General features: G+C 45.1%; 1 protein-coding gene across 2 annotated transcripts in view; it reads right to left on the bottom strand.

Moving 5' to 3' along the window:
* Window positions 1–26183, bottom strand: part of ADAMTS17 (ADAM metallopeptidase with thrombospondin type 1 motif 17) — a gene marked incomplete at both ends in the record, with an annotated part of 352152 nt that overhangs the window by 51904 nt on the left and 274065 nt on the right. The window contains 4 exons of one of the 2 annotated variants that reach the window (XM_082841528.1): window positions 10308–10443; window positions 12593–12752; window positions 15917–16074; window positions 24588–24668. In XM_082841528.1, coding sequence (XP_082697654.1) covers window positions 10308–10443; window positions 12593–12752; window positions 15917–16074; window positions 24588–24668 — 535 coding nt within the window. The remainder of the gene's footprint in view (window positions 1–10307; window positions 10444–12592; window positions 12753–15916; window positions 16075–24587; window positions 24669–26183) is intronic. The other variant, XM_082841529.1, reaches the window with a different exon arrangement.

Here is a 26183-nt window from a genome sequence, read left to right as displayed (position 1 = left end):
CGACGAATAACACACAAGGGAACTCCCAAAAGGCTAACAGCTGATTTCTCAGGAGAAACTCTACAAGCCAGAAGAGAGTGGCATGATATACTTAAAGTGATGAAAGGGAAGAACCTACAACCAAGATTACTCTACTCAGCAAGGATCTTATTCAGATTCAATGGAGAAATCAAAAGCTTTACAGACAAGCAAAAGCTAAGAGAATTCAGCACCACCAAACCAGCTCTACAACAAATGCTAAAGGAACTTCTCTAAATGGGAAACACAAGAGAAGAAAGGACCTACAAAAACAAACCCAAAACAATTAAGAAAATGGTAACAGGAACAGACACATCGATAATTACCTTAAACGTGTATGGATTAAATGCTCCAATCAAAAGACAGAGGCTTGCTGAATGGATACAAAACACAAGACCATGTATATGCTGTCTACAAGAGACCCATTTCAGACCTTGGGACACATACAGACTGAAAGTGAGGGGATGGAAAAAGATATTCCATGCAAATGGAAATCAAAAGAAAGCTGGAGTAGCAACACTCATATCAGATAAAATAGACTTTAAAATAAAGAATGTTACAAGAGACAAGGAAGGATACTATGTAATGATCAAGGGATCAATCCAAGAAGAAGATATAACAATTATAAATATATATGCACCCAACATAGGAGCACCTCAATACATAAGGCAACTGCTAAGAGCTATAAAAGAGGAAATCGACAATAACACAATAATAGTGGGGGACTTTAACACCTCACTTGCACCAATGAACAAATAATCCACACAGAAAATTAATAAGGAACAAAAGGTTTAAATGACACAATAGACCAGACAGATTTAATCGATATTTATAAGACATTCCATCCAAAAACAGCAGATTACACTTTCTTCTCAAGTGCTCATGGAACATTCTCCAGGATAGATCACAACTTGGGTCACAAATTAAGCCTCAGCAAATTTAAGAAAACTGAAATCATATCAAGCATCTTTTCTGACCACAACGCTATGAGATTAGATATCAATTACAGGGAAGAAAACGTAAAAAAGACAAACACATGGAGGCTCAACAATATGTTACTAAAAAACCAAGAGATCACTGAAGAAATCAAAGAGGAAATCAAAAAAGACCTAGAGACAAATGACAATGAAAACACGATGATCCAAAACCTATGGGATACAGCAAAAGAGTTCTAAGAGGGAATTTTAAAGTTATACAAGCCTACCTCAAGAAACAAGAAAAATTGCAAATAAACAATCTAACCTTACACCTAAAGGAACTAGAGAAAGAAGAACAAACAAAACCGAAAGTTAGCATAAGGAAAGAAATCATCAAGATCAGAGCAGAAATAAATGAAATAGAAACAAAGAAAACAATAGCAAAGATCAATAAAACTAAAAGCTGGTTCTTTGAGAAGATAAACAAGATTGATAAACCATTAGCCAGACTCATCAAGATAAAGAGGGAGAGGACTCAAACCAATAATATTATAAATGAAAAAGGAGAAATTACAACAGACACCGCAGAAATACAACGCATCCTAGGGAGACAAAAGACCTGTGTGCAGAAAACTATAAGACACTGACGAAAGAAATTAAAGATGATACCAACAGATGGAGAGATATACCATGTTCTTGGATTGGAAGAATCAATATTAGGAAAATGACTATACTACCCAAAGCAATCTACAGATTCAATGCAATCCCTATGAAATTACCAATGGCATTTTTTACAGAACTAGAACAAAAAATCTTAAAATTTGTATGGAGACACAAAAGACCCTGAATAGCCAAAGCAGTCTTGAGGGAAAAAAATGGAGCTGGAGGAATCAGACTCCCTGACTTCAGACTATACTACAAAGCTACAGTAATCAAGACAATATGGTACTGGCACAAAAACAAAAATATAGATCAATGGAACAGGATAGAAAGCCCAGAGATAAACCCACACACCTATGGTCAACTAATATATGACAAAGGAGGCAAGGATATAAAATGGAGAAAAGACAGTCTTTTCAGTAAGTGGTGCTGGGAAAACTGGACAGCTACATGTAAAAGAATGAAATTAGAACACTTCCTAATGGCACACACAAAAATAAACTCAAACTGGATTAGAGACCTAAATCTAAGACCGGACACTATAAAACTCTTAGAGGAAAACATAGGAAGAACACTCTTTGACATAAATCACAGCAAGATATTTTTTGATCCATCTCCTAGAGTAATGGAAATAAAAACAAAAATAAACAAATGGGACCCAATGAAACATAAAAGCATTTGCACAGCAAAAGAAACCATAAACAAGACGAAAAGACGACCCTCAGAATGGGAGAAAATATTTGCAAATGAATCATCAGACAAAGGATTAATCTCCAAAATATATAAACAGCTCATGCAGCTCAATATTAAAAAAGCAAACAACCCAATCCAAAAATGGGGTAAAGATCTACATAGACATATCTCCAAAGAAGACATACAGATGGCCAAGAGGCACATGAGAAGCTGCTCAACATCACTAATTATTAGAGAAATGCAAATCAAAACTACAATGAGGTATCACCTCACACCGGTTAGAATGGGCATCATTAGAAACTACAAACAACAAATGCTGGAGAGGGTGTGGAGACAAGGGAACCCTCTTGCACTGTTGGTGGGACTGTAAATTGATGCAGCCACTATGGAGAACAGTATGGAGGTTCCTTAAAGAACTAAAAATAGAATTACCATATGAACCAGCAATACCACTACTGGGCATATACCCAGAGAAAACCATAATTCAAAAAGACACATGCACCCCAATGTTCATTGCAGCACTATTTACAATAGCCAGGTCATGGAAGCAACCTACATGCCCATCGGCAGACGAATGGATAAAGAAGATGTGGTACATATATACAATGGAATATTACTCAGCAGTACAAAGAACGAAATTGGGTCATTTGTAGAGACATGGATGCATCTAGAGACTATCATACAGATTGAAGTAAGTCAGAAAGAGAAAAACAAATATCGTATATTAACGCATATATGTGGAACCTAGAAAATGGTACAGATGAACCAGTTTGCAGAGCAGAAATTGAGACACAGATGTAGAGAACAAATATATGGACACCAAGGGGGGAAAGTGGCGGGGGGTGGGGGTTGTGTTGTGATGAATTGGGAGATTGGGATTGACATGTATACACTGATGTGTATAAAACTGATGACTAATAAGAAAATAAATACATAAATATTAAAAAAAATAATAAAAAAAATAAATATTTGGTAGAATTCATAAGTGAAGAGTTCTAGTCCTGGGCTCTTCCTTGTGGAAAATTTTTGATTAGTAATTTAATCTCTTTGCTTGTTATAGGTCTATTCTTTCCATTCTTTATTTAGTTTTGGTAGTTTGCATCTTTCTAGGAGTTTGTCCATTTCATGTTCATTATCTAATTTATTGATGCACAGTTCATTGGCATATAATTGTTCATAGTATTCCTTTACAATCTATTTTATTTCTGCAAGCTCTGTAGCAATGTCTCCTCTTTCATTTCTGATTTTAGCAATTTAAGTGTTCTCTCATTTTTTTCTTGTCAATTAAGCTAAATGTTTGTCAATTTTTTGTTCCCTTCATGTAATCAACTTTTGATTTCACTGATCTTTCTCTAATATTTTTCTATTCTCTATGTCATTAATTTTTGCTTTAATCTTTATTATTTCTTTCCTTCTGCTTCTTTTAGGTTTAATTGCTGTTCTTTTCCAGTGTCTTAATGTGGAAGGTTAATTATTGACTTGAAATTTTTATTTAATTTTATTTTATCTTATCAGCCACACCATGTAGCATGCAGGATCTTAGTTCCCGGACCAGGGATCAAACCCGTGCCCCCTGCAGCGGAAGCGTGGAGTCCTAAGCAGTGGACCACCAGGGATTCCTCATCTTTTTTAATACAGATGTTTACAGCTGTACCTTTCTCCCTAAAGATTGCTTTAGCTGCATTCTCTAAACTTTGTGACTTCATTTTCATTGATCTGAAAGCACTTTCTGAATTTTCTATGGTTTCTCTTTCACCCACTGGTCATTTAGGAAGTGTTTTGTTTAATTTTCATGAATTTGTGACTTTCCAAAATTTCTTTCTGTTCTTGAATTCTAATTGTATTTTTTCCTTTCCTGTAATTGTGACATAAAAATCAAATGCAAATATTGAGTGCTTAATAACTCGGAAAAGAGAAGGACCTCTGTTTTTTTTTTTTTTTTTTTTTTTTGTGGTATGCGGGCCTCTCACTGTCGTGTCCTCTCCCGTTGCGGAGCACAGGCTCCGGATGCGCAGGCTCAGTGGCCATGGCTCACGGCCCCCCCACCCCCACCCCGGACCGGGGCACGAACCCGTGTCCCCTGCATCGGCAGGCGGACTCTCAACCATTGTGCCACCAGGGAAGCCCAAGAGAAGGACCTCTTAATGGGCCCCAGGGTCCACAAGCAAAGCATTACTGAACGGGAGAATTTGGTTACCTGTGAAACTGGTATCTGGGAATTCTCTTGTCCTCTGTAATGATCAAAGGGAGGGATGTTCAAATGATCAAAAGGTTTAGGTATGGAGGAAAAGAAGAAAACAGAAGTTTTAAATTCAAGACAAGACTCTGAAATGCTTTCTTTCTCCATTTGGAATGTTTCCTACTTTAGACAAATAAGTAAAGGCTTCAAAACTTTACTATTTAATTTAAATACAAGTGAGGTTCTAGAATTTGGGTAGTATCAGAAAGAAGTTCTGGAATTCTTTCAACTAAATTTTTCCTCACCATTCACATACTACCTATTAGCCATATAATAGATCACTAATGCTATTCATTTTTCCCCTCAGGCACTTTTTCTTTATTTCACATGGACTGTGGGGCACCCCTTATCCCAAACCTCTGGCCACATGTCCGAGTATCTGGAGAGTGGGCCGAGCCTGAGAGATGGGAGCCCCACTCTAGAGATTCCTAGGCTCTTACTGCTGACCTGTGGGGACATACAACCCTAGGCCTTGCCCTCCCTACTGGTGAGCAGTCCTGAGTTGCAGGCTCCTGTTCTGAAACATGGGGCAGGCAGTGCCACCAGCGGCCTCCTCCAGACTCCCACATTCAAGGCATGGTGAACAGAGGAGTGACAATTAGATTTACCTATTTTATTTTAGAGGAAAGCAGGAAAGAAAAGCTTTAAGTTTCATACCAGCTAGAAATGGATTAAACAATGGTATCTTTTCAGATTTTGGCAGTCCCTTAAGAGCCACGTGTTACAGGCTTCATTCTTAAGTCAGGAGCACATACACACACAGACCATGCTTTCATAAAAACATGAGGGATTCCATTTGGTTTTAACCTAAAATAAGGCAAACTGAGCAAAATTGAGCAAAGAGGACAAATTTAAAATCCAAATACACTTCCTTGCAGACAACTATTCAATTCAATTGCCAGTAAGATATTGAATATTCTTTTTTGAATCACCCTAATTCAATGTACAGTACCGTATATACTGCCTAGGAAGAAGTTCAAATCATAAATATGATAGGGAAATATCTAATGGCTCAGAATGGCCTTTTCAAGTAGCCAATAAGCTCTAAAAGACTGCAAAATATTAAATCTGGTGAAGCATGAGCTATATGTTCCAGAATGAGCCCATCTCCCTGTCATAGTCCCCCTCCTTGCTCCAGGACAACCTGGAACTGGGTCTTAAGGAGCTAGCACACAGGGCTACTCTCCGGATGCCAGATGATGGCAGGGCCACTTCCCTGCAGACAGTAGTCAGCAAGGTGAAGGCTGCTGGCCGTAGTCATGACAGCTGAGCTGATCTGTGATTTCATCCTCTCCTGCCAATGTCAGGTCCAGGTTTGTCGATATGTTTGTGCTGCTGTACAAGATACTGGAGAGAGGCCATCTGCCCTGTGTGTCAGATTCCAGACTCCACATGGTTATGGCAGGGTTTGAGAGAAGTATCCACAGAGTGAGGAGCAGGATTAGAATAAAGAGGTGTTAATGGTGTGAATTGGGAAGGTAAAGGAAACTGTTGGGAACTCAGTGGAAAAAGAGGGTTGAAGAAAATTAAAGGGGGAATCAGGGGAAATAAAGAAAAACAAGGGAAAAAGACAACCATCTCTGTTTGCTTAAAGGTCAAAGACTAAAAATAATATAGAAACCTTGCCAGGTTCATCTTGCCAGGTTCAACAGCGTGCTGCATTTTGGCTTTTTAAATAAAGTTTACACCATTGGGTTCTGGGCTCTTCTTCCAGCTGACAGGCTCTGTCTTCCAATCATGTCCACCCCCAACCCCCTGAAGCACCCATTTTTTCTCCAGACCCCACACTTCTCCAAACCCCACCCCCGACCCAAGTTCAGTTTCCACTTATGGATTACATCTCTGTCTGATTGTCTAGCACTCATTTTCTAAGATCAATCTCTTTACTCTTTTTCACTTACTAGCCTAAATCCATATTACTCTATAGTTTTAAGAAAGATTCATGACAACTAGATCATGCTATTCAGTAACTCAAGTTTTACTGTCCAAATATGTTTGTGTGTGTATATATATATATAATATCTGTACATAATATATATACACATATATGTATATTGTGTATATATGTGTGTGTATATAAATAAATAAAACTCGCATTTGCAAGAGCTTTAAAATCTATCAGACTGCATGTTTCTTTAGCCAAACAATAAATACTCTGATGAGTCATGACACTTCACTTCCATGTGTCCACTTTAAGAAACAGTTACAAAGTCAGATGGTTCAAAATAAACAAATAAACAAACCAACAAATAAAACCAGACTAGAGTAGGCATCCAGGCATTTCTTTTCTAGGCTCTGAGGCAAATTCCAGGTGCTGTCTTCTCTTTTATCAATTTTATTTTCTCCTCTGCTTTTGGAAATTCCATTCATTCTTTAAGTCTGATCCACATGACTTTACAGAGTTGGGAAGGGGATGAAAGGGGGTGGAACAGAAAGGAGAGTGGTGGGAGGGAGAAACCTAGTATTTATCAAGTTACCTGAGAGTAAGGACCTTGCCTGTCTTTCTCACCTCTAAATACCTTGGTACCGAGAACAAGATCTAGTGAATGAGAAGATGCTCAATAAACACGTTTTGAATAAATGAAATTACTGACTCTGTACTGTGTGCTGAGGGCCATGCTGGATGGTTTTAAAAACAGTACTGAATGATTGCTCAATAAAAAGTAACTCAGTATAACAATGTGCCCTCCTTTGTGTAATAAGAGAATGCATTCCCTGAGGTGGTACCTTCAGAGCTTGGGCTCATGCTGAGGCTGTGATCCCAACATCTCAGTGGGCAAAACCATGGTAGATAATAACTTAAGGCAGTGCCAGCAAACTATCACTCATACGCCAAGTCTGGTCTGCAGATTGTACAGCCCAGGAGCTAAGAATGGTTTTTATATGTTTAAAAGGATTATAAAACAAAATGAAAAATAGACAGCAGAGATCAAATATGGCCTACAAAGCAAAAATATTTACTATCTAGCCCTTTACAGGAAAAGTTTGCTGACCCTTGTTCTAAGGAGACACTAAGAATGTGCTTCTGAAGTTAAGTTTTAATCTAAAGTGTGTTTGGCTTGAACTTGTGTTCAAACATGGTGAGACTGCAGGCCTGGGCTCTGTGAGCACTCTGGAGTCACACACACAAGCTCGACGTTCTTTGTCCAAGCTTAGAGCAGCTCCATGGCACCAATATGTAGAGTCTGCACCTTTGTTAACTCTTGCTTGTTCATGTGACTCTTCTGTAGGTGTTTTTCTACATAATTTTCTGGTTAGTTTTGCAGTGCAACAAAGTCTTCTCCTAGAAAATCTATGGGTGGCAAAATCATAAAGGTGTTTCATCAACCCACTTAGTGTAATGATTAGAGAGCTTTGTTATGGAGCTTTGAATTCATCTGGCTCTAGCTGAAGTACTCAGGATGTGACCTCTCTTCCGTCTTTTATTAACTCTAGGTAATTTTTGGTTGTTTTTAATTCATTGATGATTTTCTGGTCCATTCTTCCTCTCCTCTCCTTCTGTGATTCCAATTATACTTATTTAAAATGGTTGATATTTTCCCACAGGTAAATTATCAACAATCTTTTCTTTCCATTTTCCAGATTGGATAATTTCTATTGTTAGACCCATCAAGTGATTTTTTAAAAATTTCAGATACTGTATTTTCTAGTCCTAAAATTTGGTTCCTGTTTAGTGTCTCCTTTTTGCTGCTAAGATTTCATATGTGTTCATTGATTATGATCATATTTTTCCTTATGTCTTTGAGCATAATTACAATAGCTGCTTTGAAATTCTTGTCTGCTAATACCAACATACATGTCATTTTGGAGTCAGTTTCCATTAATTGCCTTCTCTCATGACTATGGGTCACATTTTTCTGTTTCCTTGTATGTCTAGTAATTTTGAATTGTATCCTGAACATTGTACATGTTATGTTAATCTATAGCAGTGCTGTTCAATAGAAATAAAACATGAGCCACATATGTAATTTTAATTTTCTACTATCCATATTTAAAAAGTAAAAGAAACAGGTGACTTTAACATATTAATAAATTTTAATAATATATTGTATTTGACCCAATGTATTCAAAATGTAATTATTTCAACATGTAATCAATATTAAAAATTATTAAGATATTTTACAATATCTTTCTATATTAAATCTTTGAAGTCTGGTATGTATTTTACATTTAAAACACATCTTGATTTGGACTAGCTAGTGGCTACCATATTGATCAGCACAGTTCTAGAGCATCATTCTAGGAGAATACTGAGGTTTGGTCCAATACGAGCTACTCCATCATTATGGGAAGCAGAATCATTGACTGCCAGTTTTTAAACTTTATTCCTTGGTGTTTCACAGAGGTCCTGTGGGCCTCCTGTGAGATGAGGGGAAGGCCGAGTACACTGGGCTACTCTTCTCCATTATATATACATCTCAATTCAATCAGAGCAACTCTGATTTCATGTTTCATATATTTCATTTCTGTGCCTAACTTAAAAATATTTTGATACTAAAACAATATAAAAACATAAATGACTGTAAAATATGATTCTTGAATGGGTCCCTAGGATCTTTCTTGCTCAAATCATGCCCTTGAACCCATGCTGACCTCTCCTCTTCTAGAGTCACTTATTCTCCTTTCTAATCATATCACAAGAACCAGCTGTTTCTGCTTTCAGGAAAAGCGACTGTGGTTTGTCTGCTATTTAAGTCTTCATGCTTGCAAGTCCTTCCTTCTTTGGCCCCACATGTGTGTGATTGATTGACTGATGGATAGATTGATCAATCAACTGATAGGTTTGCTGGATGGCTGTTCACACCCAGCATGCTCAGGACTTGCAGAAGTGAGCTGTTCCTCATGGCCATCAGCATTAGGGTAGGATTTCATTCTTAATTTAAAAGGACCACATAAAATCAATGAAACAAGTCTCACCTCACTTTCCTTCCTGTCTTCCCGCTTTCATTCATACACATTTTACCAGTTTGACAAAGAAAAGAAGGTCAGCACGAAAACTAAATGCTTTGTGAAACCTTTTCACCAGGCAAGTGGTACGGATCAAGCTTAAGAAACCCAAAAAACTGCCAGGTTAAAAGTCCAGCCTCCTTACAAAAGCTAAACATGCCTAACCTGATGCACAGAACCACAAAACAAAATCCATGCACCTCAACCCAAGGCAGAACGGGAGGCCAGTGATATTACATAATATAACAGAGTCAGATGCAAAGACCCACTAAAGTGGAAATAAGGAGGCTTAACTGATGAACACATTTCACACAATTCTTCTCAGCTGACAACTCAAGAGAATTCGCTTCAGAGCACACAAGTACACGGCCATGAAAGCTAGGGTTGGAAACAGAAGTTCTGATGGATCCCAAACAACAAATAACTTACTGACATTAATTTCAGCCACTGAAATAGACCAATCACAAACACTAACTTATGTACACCTACTCACGGGTGCTCATACTATGACACTGATTTCCTTTTTCTCCAAGACACGGTAATTTGCAGGAGGAGTTGACACGTACCAGTTGAAAGTGTGCGGGATGGCTATTTCTTTTTTCACGAGATGGTCTTAATGGCCCCCTATGAGACGCCTTCCAGTGAGCACTGTACATTTCTATCAAAGTTCTGGTTTAGCCAGAAATTCAGTATTTTGAGCAAGCAGAAATCACTCAGCAACAACAATGGAACACAGACCAAGACTGTGGTATTAACTGTGCATCACCATCCCCCATTCATGGGCGTTGCTGTTTTACCCTGGAGGATCCAAGCTTGAGAACACAGCTCCTTACCGTGACTGGCATGGGTGCAAGTTGCACCTTCGGATCTGGGGCTCCGGACGGCTGGCTTGAGGGCAGTCACTGTCGTTCACCAGAGTCGTGGTCTTGTTAACAATCCGTGTGCAGGACACGATGGTTCTGCGTTCCCCTGGAAACCAAACCACACAGAACTGAGAGGTCGTGGTACACACACCTGGTAAGGCCATTTATTCACCTTATGGAGGAGTGTTCAGGTGCATCTTTTGATCAGTTTGTCATTTAAAGTGACTGTTGTAATGCCTTGTTGTTTGTCAGAGAGGGAGAACCATAATCTTTGGGATGAGGGTGTGTAAGACATGGCAGGGGCAGCATGGGGCAGGAGAAAGATTCTAGAACAGGATCAGAAAGAAGCAACACTTTAGATCAGCCATGTCCTTGGAAAGCTTGGGGTTCACTGAGGTCAAAGTTGTGATTTGGGTCTTTAATTTCCAACAAAGATTGCCAATCTCTGTATCTGTTCATTTGATGTTTAAAGTCTATGGAGATCTGGTCTTGATTAAACAACTGTATATCAGCCCTCACCAGAGATGATGGCTACTTATTACAGAACTCCTACTTGCTGGAGAGAAGTGAGAAACAGGAAGGCTAGTCTGAAGGACACAGACCCAACCTGAGAATTTGTCTCTCCATCAACTGCCGCTCGTGCCTAAGCCTCACGTGCTCTTGGGAAGCTTCACTAACCGGCCACCCGAGCTGGATGTAGTCATTCTTTTGGGTGTTCCCAAAGCACCCTGCACACTAGTTGACCATGACTTTGTTAGGAGTGGGGGCGAATGATTGGGAGCTAGAAGGGCGGCCTTTGGAGCCAGGCTGTCTGGGTTCAGACTTGGCTTACTCACTAGCACAGTGAGCACAGGATTGCTACTTAGCCCTCACGTTTCTGTGCCTTTGTTTCCTCCACTGGACTGACTCGCTTAACTTCCCTATGCCTTAGGGTGCTTTAGGGATGGTTAAAATGAATTGATACATATAAAATGCTTAGAACAGAACCTGGCAGGGGTTAACACTTCCTGTTAGCTATATTCCTATTGTTATTATTTGGGAAGTGTCATAATAAAAGATTAACAGGAAGTCAAGCACGACTATATGGATCCCACACTCCTAAATCAATCTGTCTCCTGGGGAATTTGTCATGAAGAAAGGACTCAAAATTATGGAGCCCTCAACTTGTGTAAGCATAGAAAGCACGGAGATGCCTCAAGCCAGATTTCTGTTTGGACTGCAGGTCAGGGAGCTGGCAGTCAGGGAGCCATAAAAGGATGCCAGTAGCGACAGCAGCAGAACAGTACCCCCTTCCCCCCCAGCCAACGGAGCCTGCTAACTCTTCCATTTGGGCCACGCTTACTTTGTAGCAAGCTGCCCCAGTGGAAAAGGTCGGTGCCATCAGCTCCGCAGGACTGAGTGTCGGTGAGGCCATGCCCAGGTCCCACCTGCCAGCCCACCCTCTGGGTTGGCATTCCAGAATCCAGGTCAACCTTCTGTTCTAACTCTGTGTCCATCAAAATCCACCCATCCTGCATCCATCCCCCATCACCCCCCTGTGTGTCCCGTCAGGGTGATAGAGTACGCTGTACTAAGGGGGCTGCTGGCTAAGAGTTCAGAATGCTTCCAACCGCTCCTCCTAAACAACACAGTAATGACTACGATGCCTTTTGTTCATATTGATTTTTGCAGTATTTGAGTCTCCTCCCTGCAGTGGGCATGAGGGCTGATCAGTATAGAGAGAGTAAATCATCTGCTAATATATGGAGGCAAATCATGAAGCCAGGACTCAGGCTCTGAACGTTTCACTGGAGTTGGAGGACTTTTTCTTTCCATTGTATTACTGTCGGTCCCATTGGTTTCCCTGTATTTCCATTGGCCACTGGGGCAAAAAGGAAAGGGTATTTGAGGGTCAGAAACATCTTCCAGTGCCCCTCTACCAAACAGCAACAGATGGAAGTCTGTTCTGTTCATTCCCAGGGTCACCTGTCACACTTGTGACACAACCATTCATCGGCCAAACCTCCACTCGGATCAGCATCCAAGGGCCCCATGCCATAGGCAAAGCTGGGCACAACTCCAGCATGGAGGAGTTTGGAAGACTCTGCCCAAGTGTTTTGCAGAGAGATTTGCAGTGGGATGTGGTTACATTCCATGGAAATACAGGTTATGTGGCCAGCCTTTCCAAGGCTCTGTGCACCCGCCACGGAGTGCCCTGAATTCACTTCTGTTTGACAAAAACCCACACCCCATGAGCCCATGACCCTACTGCTCACCTCCTCCGCACTGCACACTGCAACCTTCCCAGCTGCTGTGGGTCCAGATGAACAAGGAGTCCTGCGGTTTTTCTGGTTCACTTTGATTTTCAGCAGTGTAGTTTACAGGAATGGTGTATTCGTAATGAATTCCATAGTTTTGGTCATGAAATAACAACACCTGGATCAGCAGCAAAATAAAAGACCATTTTGAAATAAAGCGAAAGCTCCCAGGATTGCTGAACTTGCAAGCCAAGCTGTGCTGTGGCTGTCTCCCTACCAGGGGTAACCTGTTCTTTTCAGGGTTTCAAAACAGGTTCATTCCAGGGGCACACCTTTATTTCAGTCTTGGGTTCCCTAGATACTCAAATTCAGGGCAGGAGCCTATGTAAACCATCAGCAGGGAGTTCTACTCTTTTCCACTGGAGAGAGGACTGGTTTAGAAGAGGGATTGGGGATTAGCAAATCTGTGGGCTCTAACTGCACTTTACATGGAGAGCTGCTCCAGGCAGAGCAAAGTACCCGTTCCCACAGTCACCCACGAAGCTGCCCTTACAGGGAGAAAGACACAAATATACTGCTTTTCTTAAACAGGCATCTGAACCAGTAGGGTTACTCTACTTTGAAAATGAACACCACTCTTCACACCCCGAGCACCAGTCACTGCTATGTGTAAGGCAGGCTCAAGAGTAGACACAGCCCCCTGCAGGGGAATCTTGGGGATGCCCGTCAAGGATGTAGGAGCCTTCCTGCTGCCATGGGAGCTAGGATGATGACGATGCCCATGGGGTGGCACAGCCTGGCGCAGGGCTTAAAGCTGGGAGTGAGGGGAGGGGAGCCATCATCGTGCAGCTTGGGGACCCCTGGTTCTGCAATCCTGGTAAGTGGGAACTGGAAGGGCCTGCTCTTTGTTTGGTAATGCATGTTTCTAGCCCTGTAGAGAGAGACGTGCTCTACTGGCTTTATTTCACTACGTGTATGTAATGGTGCAAAAGAAGCACTCTTGTGGGAGCTTCAAGTGGCCTGGCTGTGGGTGGTATGTCCTTAGGCTACGCTTGGAACCAGGGGGCAGTCCTGGGTCTAAGCAGCTAGCAACTTCACTTCCAGCCCGGGGTCTGGGAGAGCCGGCCCGCAGGAGCTGGAGGCAGAGGGTGCTCCACCTGACCTGGGGAGGCCAGGTGGACGGTGTGCTGGACAACAGGAGCCGTCCTCCCTCCCAAGCATCTCCCAGCCCTCCAAGGGCTGCAGTTGCAGGCGGGGTGGGGTGGGGTGCTAAGAGCAGCCCAAACTGAATAAACATCCACTTCTCCAAGAAAGAGACTTGCAGTAATGCATTTGGAAAAATGCCTCCAGTTTAAAAAAAAAAAAGGCTTTAAAAGAGATCTTTATTATCTCAGTATGGGAATAAGACTGGTGAATTGAGAATCCATATGAAACCAATTTCATGCAATTTTGTAGCCACGTATAATTTGTATGCGTGTGCATAATTGCTTTCAAATGCAGGTCCCCGTGGCTCTACGGGCGCTCCTGACCCTACAAGCAATGTGCACACCTCAGTTAGGGGACAATGGATTTTCCTTCAGAGGCAGATGGGCTCCTCTCGTTTCTAGGTTTAAAAACTGGTAGTAACAATTATATTTCAAGAGAGAAAAGTGATTAATGTTCAAGAGGGCAGGAACTTCAGCTTGGTAGTTATTGCTTTCCCAGAGTTTTGTTTATTATGGTCTGAATGAATCCAGGCTGTGCATTTGCTTTAATGGGCTGACGATTCACTCACAGTTTATGAAAGCTTTTGGGAAAGAAAGGAAATAGGCCCATCTTGGTGTTTGCTAGAAAAGCAAATTCACATGCTAAAGGTGATGCTGCTATCTTGGGTTTTATCTTGTCTTTTACTTCCTCTTTTAGTCCCTCTGAATGACTGCTTTTAACTCAGGACAGGAGGATTTGTTCCAATGACTTAGATTAGGAAACAATCTAATCACAGAGAAATGATTTAGGTACCGGTCCTTAGGTCCCAGAAATCAACTTGCAAGTATATACCTGCAGTAGATTTAGTGTGTGGAGTGTTGCACTGATAGATTTCTGGACAGTTTATGTCATCTGTGGAAACTGGCTCCCCTTACTCTTATCAGGAATTGTAACAGGGTTAGGGCCATTGTGGGTGACATCTCTGCTCACATGTAGAGCTGGTCTCCTCAGGAGAGTCCCTGGGAAGTGGTCTGGGAATCTCTTGGGTGTCACCTAATCTTGAACAGCTGCAGGTTGCCAGTGACCACAAATTAATGGGGAGATAAGAACTTCCAAGTAGAGACTTTGGCAGGCATGGAGGACAAAATGTGCTTTGATTGCAGACACACAAGCTGTCACAACTCCCATTCTTTGGAAGGAGACATGGATTCACTAATTACAAGCTATCAAAAGTTAGTCACGAGAAGTCCTAAACCCTGAGAAGGCAACGGTGGCATTCCTGTCCCTGGAGATCTTTCATATTCTTAAAAGGCAGCATAACCGGATGTTTCAGTGGTTTGCATGGGGTCCTCCCTGAGACAACACACAAGACCAGAGTGCCCTGATCTGGCCTTATTGTACAATTTCTCGAGACCACCTGGGGACTGAATAGGCCTGTAGAATCTGGTTCTCCCTTGATTCCTGAATCCTTGTTGCAAGCAGAGTCTGGAAAACCTGAGTGGTATTGGTTTGGAAACAGTGTCAACAGTTCATTTCCAAAAGGTAGTTTCCGATGTGGATATACAAACTGTGGGGCAAATCTAAGCCATCTGATATTAAAACATAGACTGTGGGGCTTCCCTGGTGGTGCAGTGGTTGGGGGCCGCCTGCCGATGCAGGGGGCATGGGTTCGTGCCCCGGTCCAGGAGGATCCCACATGCCGCGGAGTAGCTGGGCCCGTGGGCCATGGCCGCTGGGCCTGTGCGTCTGGAGCCTGTGCTACGCAACGGGAGAGGCCGCAGTGGTGAGAGGCCCGCGTACCGCAAAAAAAAAAAAAAAAAACATAGACTGTGAGTGGGGCTGTCTGCTTAATAATGTCAAGTCTCCCTGGCGGCCACATGGCTAAGCATTTCCTTCCTGGAGGTGGTTCCTTTTGGAAAAGATGGGAGTTCTGCCAGTAAAGAGCTAGGGCAAAATTTTGAGAGGGCAGAATTTTGAAGCATGTGGCAAAGGGATTAGATAAGAAAAGACCAAGAGAGAGACTTGAGCAGCAGGTGGCCAGGCAAACCACCAGGAACCAGGTGTACCTCCTGCCCACAGGGTCTCAGGGAACAAGTCAACTGGTAGACCTCTTGGAGCCGGTGGTCTCAAGACAAATGCAAAAGCACGGCAAATTACCATCAAATGCAGAGGCATTTTGGTTGGTCCCTTGGCGGAAATTTTCTCCCACAGGCCCCTTCTAACATAGCGGACGGTCGTGCCTGCAATCTGGAACTCTCCGGGGAGCTCTATCTTCCAGTCACTGTTGATGGATCTCTTGCTGGAGTCTTTGAGAGCTAGAAAGAAAATGGAACACCATGGAATCAGGGGAGTCAGTCTGTCTTTGAAGGAAGTCAGGGTGTCCTGAGCGGTGGGTTGGAGGTCTCACTCTCTACCTCCACAGGGGAGAAGAGGGAGGCCTGCAGTGAGAGAAAGGGAGCTTTCTTTGAGAACAGAAGCCTGGCTCACAGGGAGAGAACAGCTCCTGACCCCAGGACCCTCCGAGAGAGAGCTGTCGTGACTCCTGCACCTCTTGAGCATGGGCCGCTGTCTCAGAATCAGCTCACTCCGTGGGGGGTGCCGGGAGGAGTGCCAGAGAATGGAGACAGCCACAGCCCAATCACATTTCACGAGATTTACAGAGTAGGGGGTTTTCTACCAGATGAACAGATTCTATTTTAACGTGTCCAAGGCTACAAAACAGGATTTGTAACTTTAGCAAAATTCATCCTTCATTTTACTCTTACCCACCTGGGGCTTTTTAGAGGGCAGCCTAACTCCAATGCCCCTCAAGGATTTGATAGCCCTGGATTAGTAAAGCAGATGCTCCTTCAAGAAACAAGTGTCATTCTACCAAACATGAGCGTCTGGAAGCCTGAGCTGCCTACAGGCGTGGCAGTAACAGTGAGCTGATGTCTTGTGGGTGGTGGGGGCCCTCCCACCCTCAGCTTTGTGGCCTTTGCTGGGTTCACATTTTGCTCTCTCACACTCCGTACAAAGTGTGTTGGAACTGACAAGGAATTGACATCTTGCTGATTGGCCATAGCAAAGATTTGGTTTTCCACACAAGCTATTATTATCTGAGTGCTCACCAGTGACTTTCTTTGTTGTTTCCTCACTTAGGTTTTAGAGTCATGTGGTTCTCATGAGGGAGCATTCTGCAGTGAAATTCTGTTTTTTTGTGCTGTTTTGTTATTTAGGAAAGAAAGAAATAACTAGAACCTACTCTGGCATTTTGGAGGAGGTGGCAAATGAAAATGGGTGACAGTAAGTCTTTATGTCACTCAAAAAATAAAACTTTCTGTGCACCCCAAGTCCAATGCCATGCTCTCTGCCAGTGCAGCTAGAGTCCCCTGAGAACCAGATGCTCTCAATCACCTTGGGACCCTGCTCAACCCACAATCAGCGAAATCAGGTTCTATCCCATTCCCTACTCTCTGCTTATGAGGCCAGAAATATTAATAAAATGCCCACATTTAATACCAATTTTGGATAATGAGACTTGAAACCCAAAAGTGGTTTCGGTTAACCCTGAGTCCACGAACCCCTGGCTGGGTTAGGACCTGGTGGGTCCAGTCCTGGTCAGGCCACAAGCAGCTGGGGGATGCTGGCCTCCGCTTCCTCGTCTGCAGGACACAATGGTCCCAGCAGGCTCTCCTGGCCAGTAAGGGGGAGGTGCATGCTCAGGACTCTGTGCTTACAGGAACCGCCAAGAGAAACCGAGGGACCTGGGAAGGGCTGCTTTCCAGCAGGATGGCTTCCAAGAGGGGGTTCATACTCAGGGTGGCTGCCCAGTGAGTGGCTGGGGATTACAGGACTCCAAGGAAGGCTTCGAAAAGAGAAAGCTCTACCACTTAGAATCGAATGCTTCCCTTCAAGAAATTCTACCTACTATCGAGATTTCCTGGCTACTGGAAGGAAGTGAGACTGTTGGGATGCTCACAATTTCTGAGCCTTTTTCTCTTCCTCAGCCACTGCCTGCAAGTCCCCATTTAAGGGGCACATTCTCTGGTTTAGCTCCTCCATATGCTTTTACCCATTTAACCTTCCCAACAACTCTCTAAGGTAAAGGATTATTTTCCTGTTTTCACAGATGTGGAAATGGGGGCACAGAGAGGTTAAGTAACCTGCCTAAAGTCACACCGCTATTACATCGTCATGTGGAGACCTGAACCTAAACACACCAAGCTCCCACATTCTTTAGGTTATAGCATCAGTCTAGAGTTTTATGACAGACACTGAAATGTGCAAATGTCATATTCTCAAAGAGAACAAATTCCAAGCTCAAATTGCTGTGGGGGGTGTCTCACGTTCTACATACCTTCATAAAAATAACTAAACTTATGGTTTTCCACAGCTTCCAGTGAACTAATAACCTAAAAATACGTTTGGTCATGTTAGCTACTCGGGTATCTAGGCTAAAGCTGTATGGGTGTTCATTGTTCTTTCAATTTCTCTGAAGGTTTGGAAAATTGTTTCTTGCACATGCATATGTAAATCTGGTTTTCAGAATCAGTATGGGCTGGTGGGAAGTAGCAGACAGACAAATGCGGGAACAGACGCCTTTAAGAAAAGCCTCAGTAGGGGCTTCCCTGGTGGCGCAGTCGTTAAGAATCCGCCTGCCAATGCAGGGGACACGGGTTCAAGCCCTGGTCCAGGAAGATCCCACATGCCATGGAGCAACTAAGCCCGTGCGCCGCAACTACTGAGCCTGCGCTTTAGAGCCTGCGAGCCACAACTACTGAAGCCCGTGCACCTAGAGCCCGTGCTCTGCAACAAGAGAAACCATGACAACCAGAAGCCCGCACACCACAACGAAGAGTAGCCCCTGCTCACTGCAACTAGAGAAAGCCTGCGTGCAGCAACGAAGACCCAACACAGCCAAAAATAAATAAATTAAATTAAAAAAAGAAAAGCCTCAGTAAAAACAAGTCAGGGAAGCACAGGGAGCAGACACATCCTTACACCAATCCCTCACCTTTATCTGAGGGCCTTGTAGCTGGTGATGGAGGCACAGCTCCTGCCCTTGGGAGCTCAATGTTTGAAAGGGAGACTGGTGAGAAGACAGATAAACACGATACACTTCCAGAAGCTCAGTGACAGAGGCCAGTCTGGGGCCCGTGCACAGTCGTGTGGGCAGAGACTGGGGCAGCTGGGGAAGGCCTTCTGAAGGAGGAGCCCTGAGCTGAGACTGAAAGAAAAGCAGGGAGAAGAGGTGGCCTGGAGCGTGTGGGCAGCTTGGGCTGTTGCTCCTTGCCTCCTTGTTAAGCTTAGTTTCTGTGCAGGGTGGTGGAGGGAGAAAGGTGCCCTGCCCCGTGTGGAGAAGCAAGTGGAAGGTGAAGGAATACTGGAAGTCTGATTGGGAAGAGGAGGTGACAGAGAGGGGCTATGGAGGTGGAGAAGGAAAGAGAAGGCTCACTGTCATTGTCATTGGGGTGGGGACACAAGCATGTTGAGAACCCTTGAAACTGAGAATCAGAGAGATGAGCAGAATGAGTTTCTGTAAAGCTGTCTGCTGACCCCCGTCATACTGGGGTCACCCCACAGAACTCATTTCCCACACAGAGACCAGGGGCACCTTGGGGTGGCCCTCTCCTCCTGTCTCAGCCCACACGTGTGCCCCAGTCGACTCCTGCATTCAGTGCCCTAGGCTGGGCCCTGGCCTTGTTCTGTCTTAGGGCTTCTGTGAGCATCTAGTGTGTTGCTGCCTGCCATCTCTCTCTCCTTCTGCAAGTAACAACGTCCAGAGAGCTTTTGGGGATGTGTTCTTCCCCCAGTCACGTGGGGCTGACCCCAAACTCCACCCCAGCTCCAAGAGTGCGTCCATCACCCAACCCTGGAAGGTAAGAGTCAATTCTAAGACTTTCATTCACCTTGGGAAGAAGGAGCTTTCTTTCCACAGGTTGCCCAGAGACTTGATGTAAGTCTTGCCAGTACATGGCAAGAGGTCCCTAGATTAAAGTCAACTGAGAAAGGACAGCAGTGCCAGGACAGAGACTATTTCCCATGATATCATTTTAAGCCCCTGGATCCAGCAGTGTCTGAAGCCAATAACACAGAAACTGAGAACTGGGTTTAGCTTTCACATGTCACATTTGGAGGTTGGTTTTTAAAAAATACTAACCATGATGGGGCTAGGGCAGGCTGAGAAAGAAAATTACTAGTATGGATTCCTAGAAATCACGCTAGGATCCTCACTAATGTCAGCTTAGTACCCCCTGAGATTCAGAAGGCCTGGTATACTCTATCCAGGCTCTCCTGGGCCCTGCTCCTGTCCGGTGCTTTGTTCAGGATGCGCGGCTCTTTCTCACTTGGCCTTGTTTCTAAGGTGCTCTAAAAGGACTTTATTGGATTATAAACAGAAAACCACCCCGCCTCCGTGCCAAAAGTCAAACACCTGTGAGGTCAAGAGTGGGAAGGACTGGGAAAAGTGCAAGAGGGCACACCTGGGGCCGATCATAAACCCATCCACAGAAATGCCCGCGCAGAGGTGTGGGGGCCGCCTGGGGAAGCCCCACTTCTGCCGGCAGAGGCACTCGCTGTGAGTGACACAGGGGACAGACGAAGACCCCGCTGGGCCTGGTGGCATGCCACCCTCTCACCACCAGGGGAGTGTCCTGCTTGGCAGCAGGGGTTGGGGGAGGCGACATTTCAGGAGGTGGCCCGCAGGGTGGGTGGGGGAGGCCGTGGAAGAGTGAGTATGGTCAGAGAAGGGGGGAGGGCAAATGAGAGAGGCAGGCAGTGGCTCACCGGCTCTTCCAGAAAAGGCCAGCAGCAGGATGGGGAGGAACACGCCAGACAGTGCAGTGCTGGTGGCAGGTTCTCTGGGGAAAGCAGCCTAGATTTATAGTGCTTGTCACTATGGAAGGTGTAAATGTGCCCACATGACAGGTTTCAAGTTATCCACGTGAGCTCTGTGAAGGCAGAGATGGGAAGAGATGCGAACCGTGACCTCTCCAATCCACATACCGCTGCTGGGCACTCCCAGGACTTCTGAAGTCACCTGTCTTTGCAGTCACCTGACCCCCAGGTCTTGGCCTGGGGCTGCTGAATTGGCAAAATCTCATACTGTCACAGCCTCAGGGTATGTGTGTGGTCGGGGTCGGGGCTCTCACGGTTCCAGAAAGCATCTACTTTGCTCGTCCAAGCTCTGCGGCTGCCATCTGCACGACGGCTGCAAACTTCCAGGCACCCCAGTCTCAGCTTTACAACTGCCACTTGACCCCTCGTCTGAAAGCCGGAGCCCCTTCCTCTGGACAGTGTGATCGTGATGACACCCCTTCATGCATTTTGCAGTGGGATGAAAACTCAGAGGCAGAATTATAAGTAGCAGGCCAGCAGTTCCAAGAATCATGGGGATCTCTGCAAGCCTGTTGACTCTGGGGTGAGTCATTTAGTCAGCAGGATTCAAAATTTGCAGGTTGCCGTGGTCCATGCTGAGAAATCAGAACTTCCTGCTAAAATTGGAGTTTAGCACCTGACATCCCTTCAAAAGGGTAAGACTGCAGCCTCAGAAGGTCTGTTGGAACATCAAGATCTGAACATCACTGACAGTGAATTGATAGGTTCAATGCGGAGTCTGATGAGAAAGCCACCTTGTGGGGCCATGTCAGCCCCAAAGAGAGAGTGTACAGGTCACTCCTGGCCCATCTGTAGCGGCCTCCACCCCGGAGCAAGCTTCACAGAGCAGGGTCTGTGAGAGCCGGGGAGGCTGAAGCTCCGGGGCCCCTCTCGTGCACCAGTCCTTTCCAAGGCCCTATACGTAGTGTATTCTTTCCCGTAAAGAAGGCCTTCCGGGCTTCCCCGGTGGCGCAGTGGTTGAGAGTCCGCCTGCCGATGCAGGGGACACGGGTTCGTGCCCCAGTCCAGGAAGATCCCACATGCTGCGGAGCAGCTGGGCCTGTAAGCCATGGCCGCTGGGCCTGAGCGTCCGGAGCCTGTGCTCCGCAACGGGAGAGGCCACAACAGTGAGAGACCCGCGTACCGCAAAAAAAAAAAAAAAAAAAAAAAGAAGGCCTCCCAAATTAAATAAGTTTTGGGCCCCAGAAATTCCCGTTCCTCTCCATCCTTTGGCATCAATGGTATATGCAAGCCCCCTTCGTCTGTAAGTATTTTGAGATTAGTTTATATTTGAAATTAGAATTTTTAGGCCTAGAAACTCAACAGGGGCCATTAAGATGATGACAAATGCTCTGCTTTGATAGGGAAATATAAAGTTAAGAACAAAGGGAATTCCTGAGCGACTTGATCCTATCTGTAATGTCTGTAGTTCTGATTTGCTGGGGAGGATATTTTCACTTGCTGATCCTGCCTCAGTCAGAGGGTGGATGTTTTAAACCCTGTCACAAATATAGCAGCACTTGCTTTTGTGTGTGTTGCTTAGGAGCCTTCAGAAGCCTCTCAACAGCTGGAGAGACTTCTGCAGGGATGAAGATGGCACACGCTCTCCCTCGTTACCACAGCAGAACCAAACCTCCTCAATGGCCTGGAATGTGAGGTCATATGGTGACCGTCTGTTTCCCTCAGGGCCCTTCTATCTCTCTGTGGACATTTATACAATGTCCCTGTAGTTCCCGGCACTGTGAGAGATCCTGAGCCTTTCCAGGGAGCAGGGAGGGGGCATTCCTGCTGGGATGGCTCGGCTCCTCTCTGGAGCTGCTTGGGGGCAGGCACAAGAGCTCGGATCCTGTCTGCATGCCCACTCCCTGCATGGCGCTGTGAAGAAGCCAGGCTCCTTTCTGTCTCTCTCCCTCCTGGATTCCACTGGAAGACTTGACCCACGTTCAACCTGCTTCTAATCCTGGCGTTGAGTCAGCTCCTTTTATTTCCACTCGGAGTTCTGCCAGCTCTGCTCTCAGCTATGGATGCAAACTGCAGAGGCATTTCCTGTTCCAGGTGGTTTTGAGCAGAAAGCCAGGCAGCATGGGTTGAAGGTAGGTGGGGTGAATTCTTTAGGAACTGCTCCCGCAATGTGAGAGTAATTCAAAGTTACACAGGGTTGACTTCCAAAGCACCCAGCCCCGAGTGGAAACAAGGCTTGTTGAGCTAACTTTAGAAACATAACAAGCATGGACCACCTTCGGATTTCCCTTGTGCACACACCAGACCCTGCGATTTCCAGATAAGAGGACAGAGGCTGGCTCCAACCTCCCAGGGAGGTCCAGTGCTTCTGGGGAGCTGAGAATTCATCCTGAGACATTCAACCAATCTCTTCGGGATGGACATCTGCTTCTCTGAAATCCACACACCAAAGCAGTAGCAATGGGCAGGTTTAACATATGTTCTCCAGTGAAAAATCGTCCCCACTGCATCTCTGGCCATGACTGACACCTCAGAGCAATTCTAGGAGGCTCCATGAGTTGCAGCAGACCCAGCTGCAGTGAGGAGCTTGGACAAGCTGGTGAACTCCTAGAGCCTCATTTTCCTCCTCTGTGAAATAGGCACATCAATTCTCTGCAGTACATTGTGGGGTTAGGGGTCAGATCTGCAAAGCAGAGCAGGGCTCAATGACTGGGAGTCACAACGTCGATGTCACTGTTATTATTGGAATGTGTGGCCCTCAGACTTCAGGAGCGGAGAGGGACCACCGTGAGAGCTGGCTCCCCGGGGCACCATCCACTAGTTGTTATTTGTTGGCCCTAAGATGGGTTCCAGTGAAAAGTCATTTTTACTACAGGAATTAGGTGTTGAGTGATCTAAGAGATTCTGACATCCTTCTGTCATTCTTACATCACGCAGAAACATAGCAGTTAAAATAATGTTCCCATTTTCACCAGATACCTTGGGCTGGAGGAACAGTGCTGGGAAGTCTCGGAGGGCAGGACTGGAAGCTGAGGAACTTATTTGCAGGGCACCTACTGGTGCTTTATGGAAGGGCCAGTAAGCCGACCTCGGAATTGCCCCAGCACCTGAGATACTGGGATCATGATTTTGAATATGATAAGGGTCAAAGGTGATGGCAGACTCCCACAGAGGCCCAGTGCTTCTGGGGAGCAGGAATGTCATCTCCAGGTCTGGGAGGGCCAGTGTACCAGTTGGAAAGGCTAACTTTGGGGGTGACACTGGGTGATGGGGCTCTGAAGCAAATGCTGGTAAACTTGACCAAATTTCCTGAGGTGGGCAGAAAGGAGGGGGACTCTTTGAGACTTTAGTAAAAAGGCCATCACTTTGAAGAAGGTGCCGAGAGCAGCACAAGGCCCAATTTCGGAAAGCATTTACGAGCATTGCTCTAGTTGTAGAACAACAGCTGGGACAGTTTCAGAGAACAGTGCCAGGCGGGACTGGGCCAGTGTCCATGCCGGGGAGGTGGAAAAAACCACAGACGGGGCTGATGAAAACTGACATGGATGTCAACCCGAAGGACAGCAAGGTCCTAGGCTGGCAGCAGGAACAGCAGCGGCCATTATGGCCTCCAGGACACAGGTGGATGGGAGGCAGGTAAGAGAATTGGGAGGAGGGGGCAGGGCTACCTGAGCTCTCCTGGGGTTACTTTGGGGACTTAGGCTATCCCAATTCCTCACAACTTCTTTCACTCACTCTTCTGTCACCCGCTTTCCTGTCCGAAGCTGGTGGTTCTTACTCACCCCTTCCCCTCGCCCCTCATCTACCTTGGGGATGGCTGCACTTGAGCCAAATACGACAGCACTGTTTGGTCCATGCTGATTAGTGATAGCATTACACCTAAAATATGGGTATAAAACCAATGGCTTGAGAGCACCCCTTCAGCATTTTGCTGAACCAAATTAGTAGCCTGATTGTCCAAATCAATGCTCAGAACATAAACTATGAGTCAAACAATTTTTTGTTTTACCCAGAAAACTGTGGGCAGGTTTATCTTCCACCACGCGAATCCTTCGAGCTCCAGCTGGAATGATAGCAGCTTCAATATAACCTGTAGTGACAAGATAACACACAGGTGAGCCGACCAGACCTCTACCCTCCATCAGAGGCCCCGCAGCACCCCCCCCACCAAAACCCACACTGCTGCACCCCCATGGTAATTTCAGAGCCCGCAGGCTTGCAGAGCTCTGAGAAATCAAGACAGTCAAGAAGTGTGCTAGGGCCAGAATCTCCTGGCTGCCCAAATTCCAGAGAGCACCACTTGCATGTATTATGAGTTGAACTGTGTCCTCCCACCCCCAAATCCATATGATGAAGTTCTAACCCCCAGGACCTCAGAATGTGACCTTACTTGGAAATTGGGCTGCTACAGATGTAATTAGTTAAGATGAGGTAATACTGGCGTAGGGTGGGCCCCTAATCCAATATGACTGGTGTACTTATAAAAAGAGGAAATCTGGACACAGACATGTACACACGGAGAACACCATGTAAACATGAAGCAGAGATCGAGATGATGCATCTTACAAGCCAGAGACTGCCAGAAAACCACCAGAAGCTAGAAGAGAGGCACGGGACAGATTCTTCCTCACCTTCACAAGGCGCCAACCCTGCCGACAACTTGATCTCAGACTACTAGCCCCCAAAACTGTGAGACAATAGGTGTCTCCTGTTTATGCCACCCAGTTTGTGGTACTTGGTTACAGCAGCCCTAGCAAACTAAGAGCCTGGAGTTCTTTGTGAAGAGCACCTCCCTAGAGCACGGGTGTAGAGTGCCCCTGGCTGTGTCATCTATTGGATTCCTTCACTCTTTGCTGTACTTTGAACTTTTTCCTGATTCCATGGGATGCCAGCAGAAGCTAGGCTACTTGCCCTATGACAAAACCACTGCCTCAATACTGGGTACCATTTCCTGCTTTCAGTGCCGTTTGGGTGTTTCTGCAACCGTTGCAGTATGTACTTTTGTCCATTTCCTTGAGTACTTCCAAGTATAATGGGGTCCCTCAGAGGCCAGGGCCTTCTGCCCATGCTCTGACCCCACATGTGCCCAGAATGGCAGGTGGTTAGCAAAGATTCAGGAGGAAATGATTGAGGCTGTCAGGGAGGAGGTCAGGGGCTGGCTGATGCCTGGTTAACTGGGCAACTGTGTCAATTAATGAGTCCAACATAATGGTGAGATTCTGAAATGCAGGCTGGTAATCATTTTGTTTTGGCTTACATTTGGGTTTTAGACAAAGGTAATGTGCATTTGCTTCAGTGATTTAGATGATGATACCAAATTAGATGATAAATCCTACCCCTGTGGTTCCCAAATGTGATCATCAAAATCAGCAGGGGAGTTTTAAAAATGAGAGATTTCTGGGCCCAGGTATGTAGAGATTATGGAAATATCTATTTTGAGGAGTTTATTTCCTCATTTTCTCATAGTAAAAATGGCTTTATTTTCATTATAAATATAGTACATGATAATTCAAACCACAAAAGGGGAAAAACTAAAACCAACCTATACAACATAGCACCAAGAAAATTACCCATATTTTTGATGACCAGCCTTTTCAGCATCTCT

This window comes from Leucopleurus acutus, assembly GCF_964270905.1.
Source record: "Leucopleurus acutus genome assembly, chromosome: 1".
NCBI lineage: Eukaryota > Metazoa > Chordata > Mammalia > Artiodactyla > Delphinidae > Leucopleurus > Leucopleurus acutus.
Note: the sequence above shows the minus strand (reverse complement) of the source record. Positions and strands in the feature narration are given on the sequence as shown.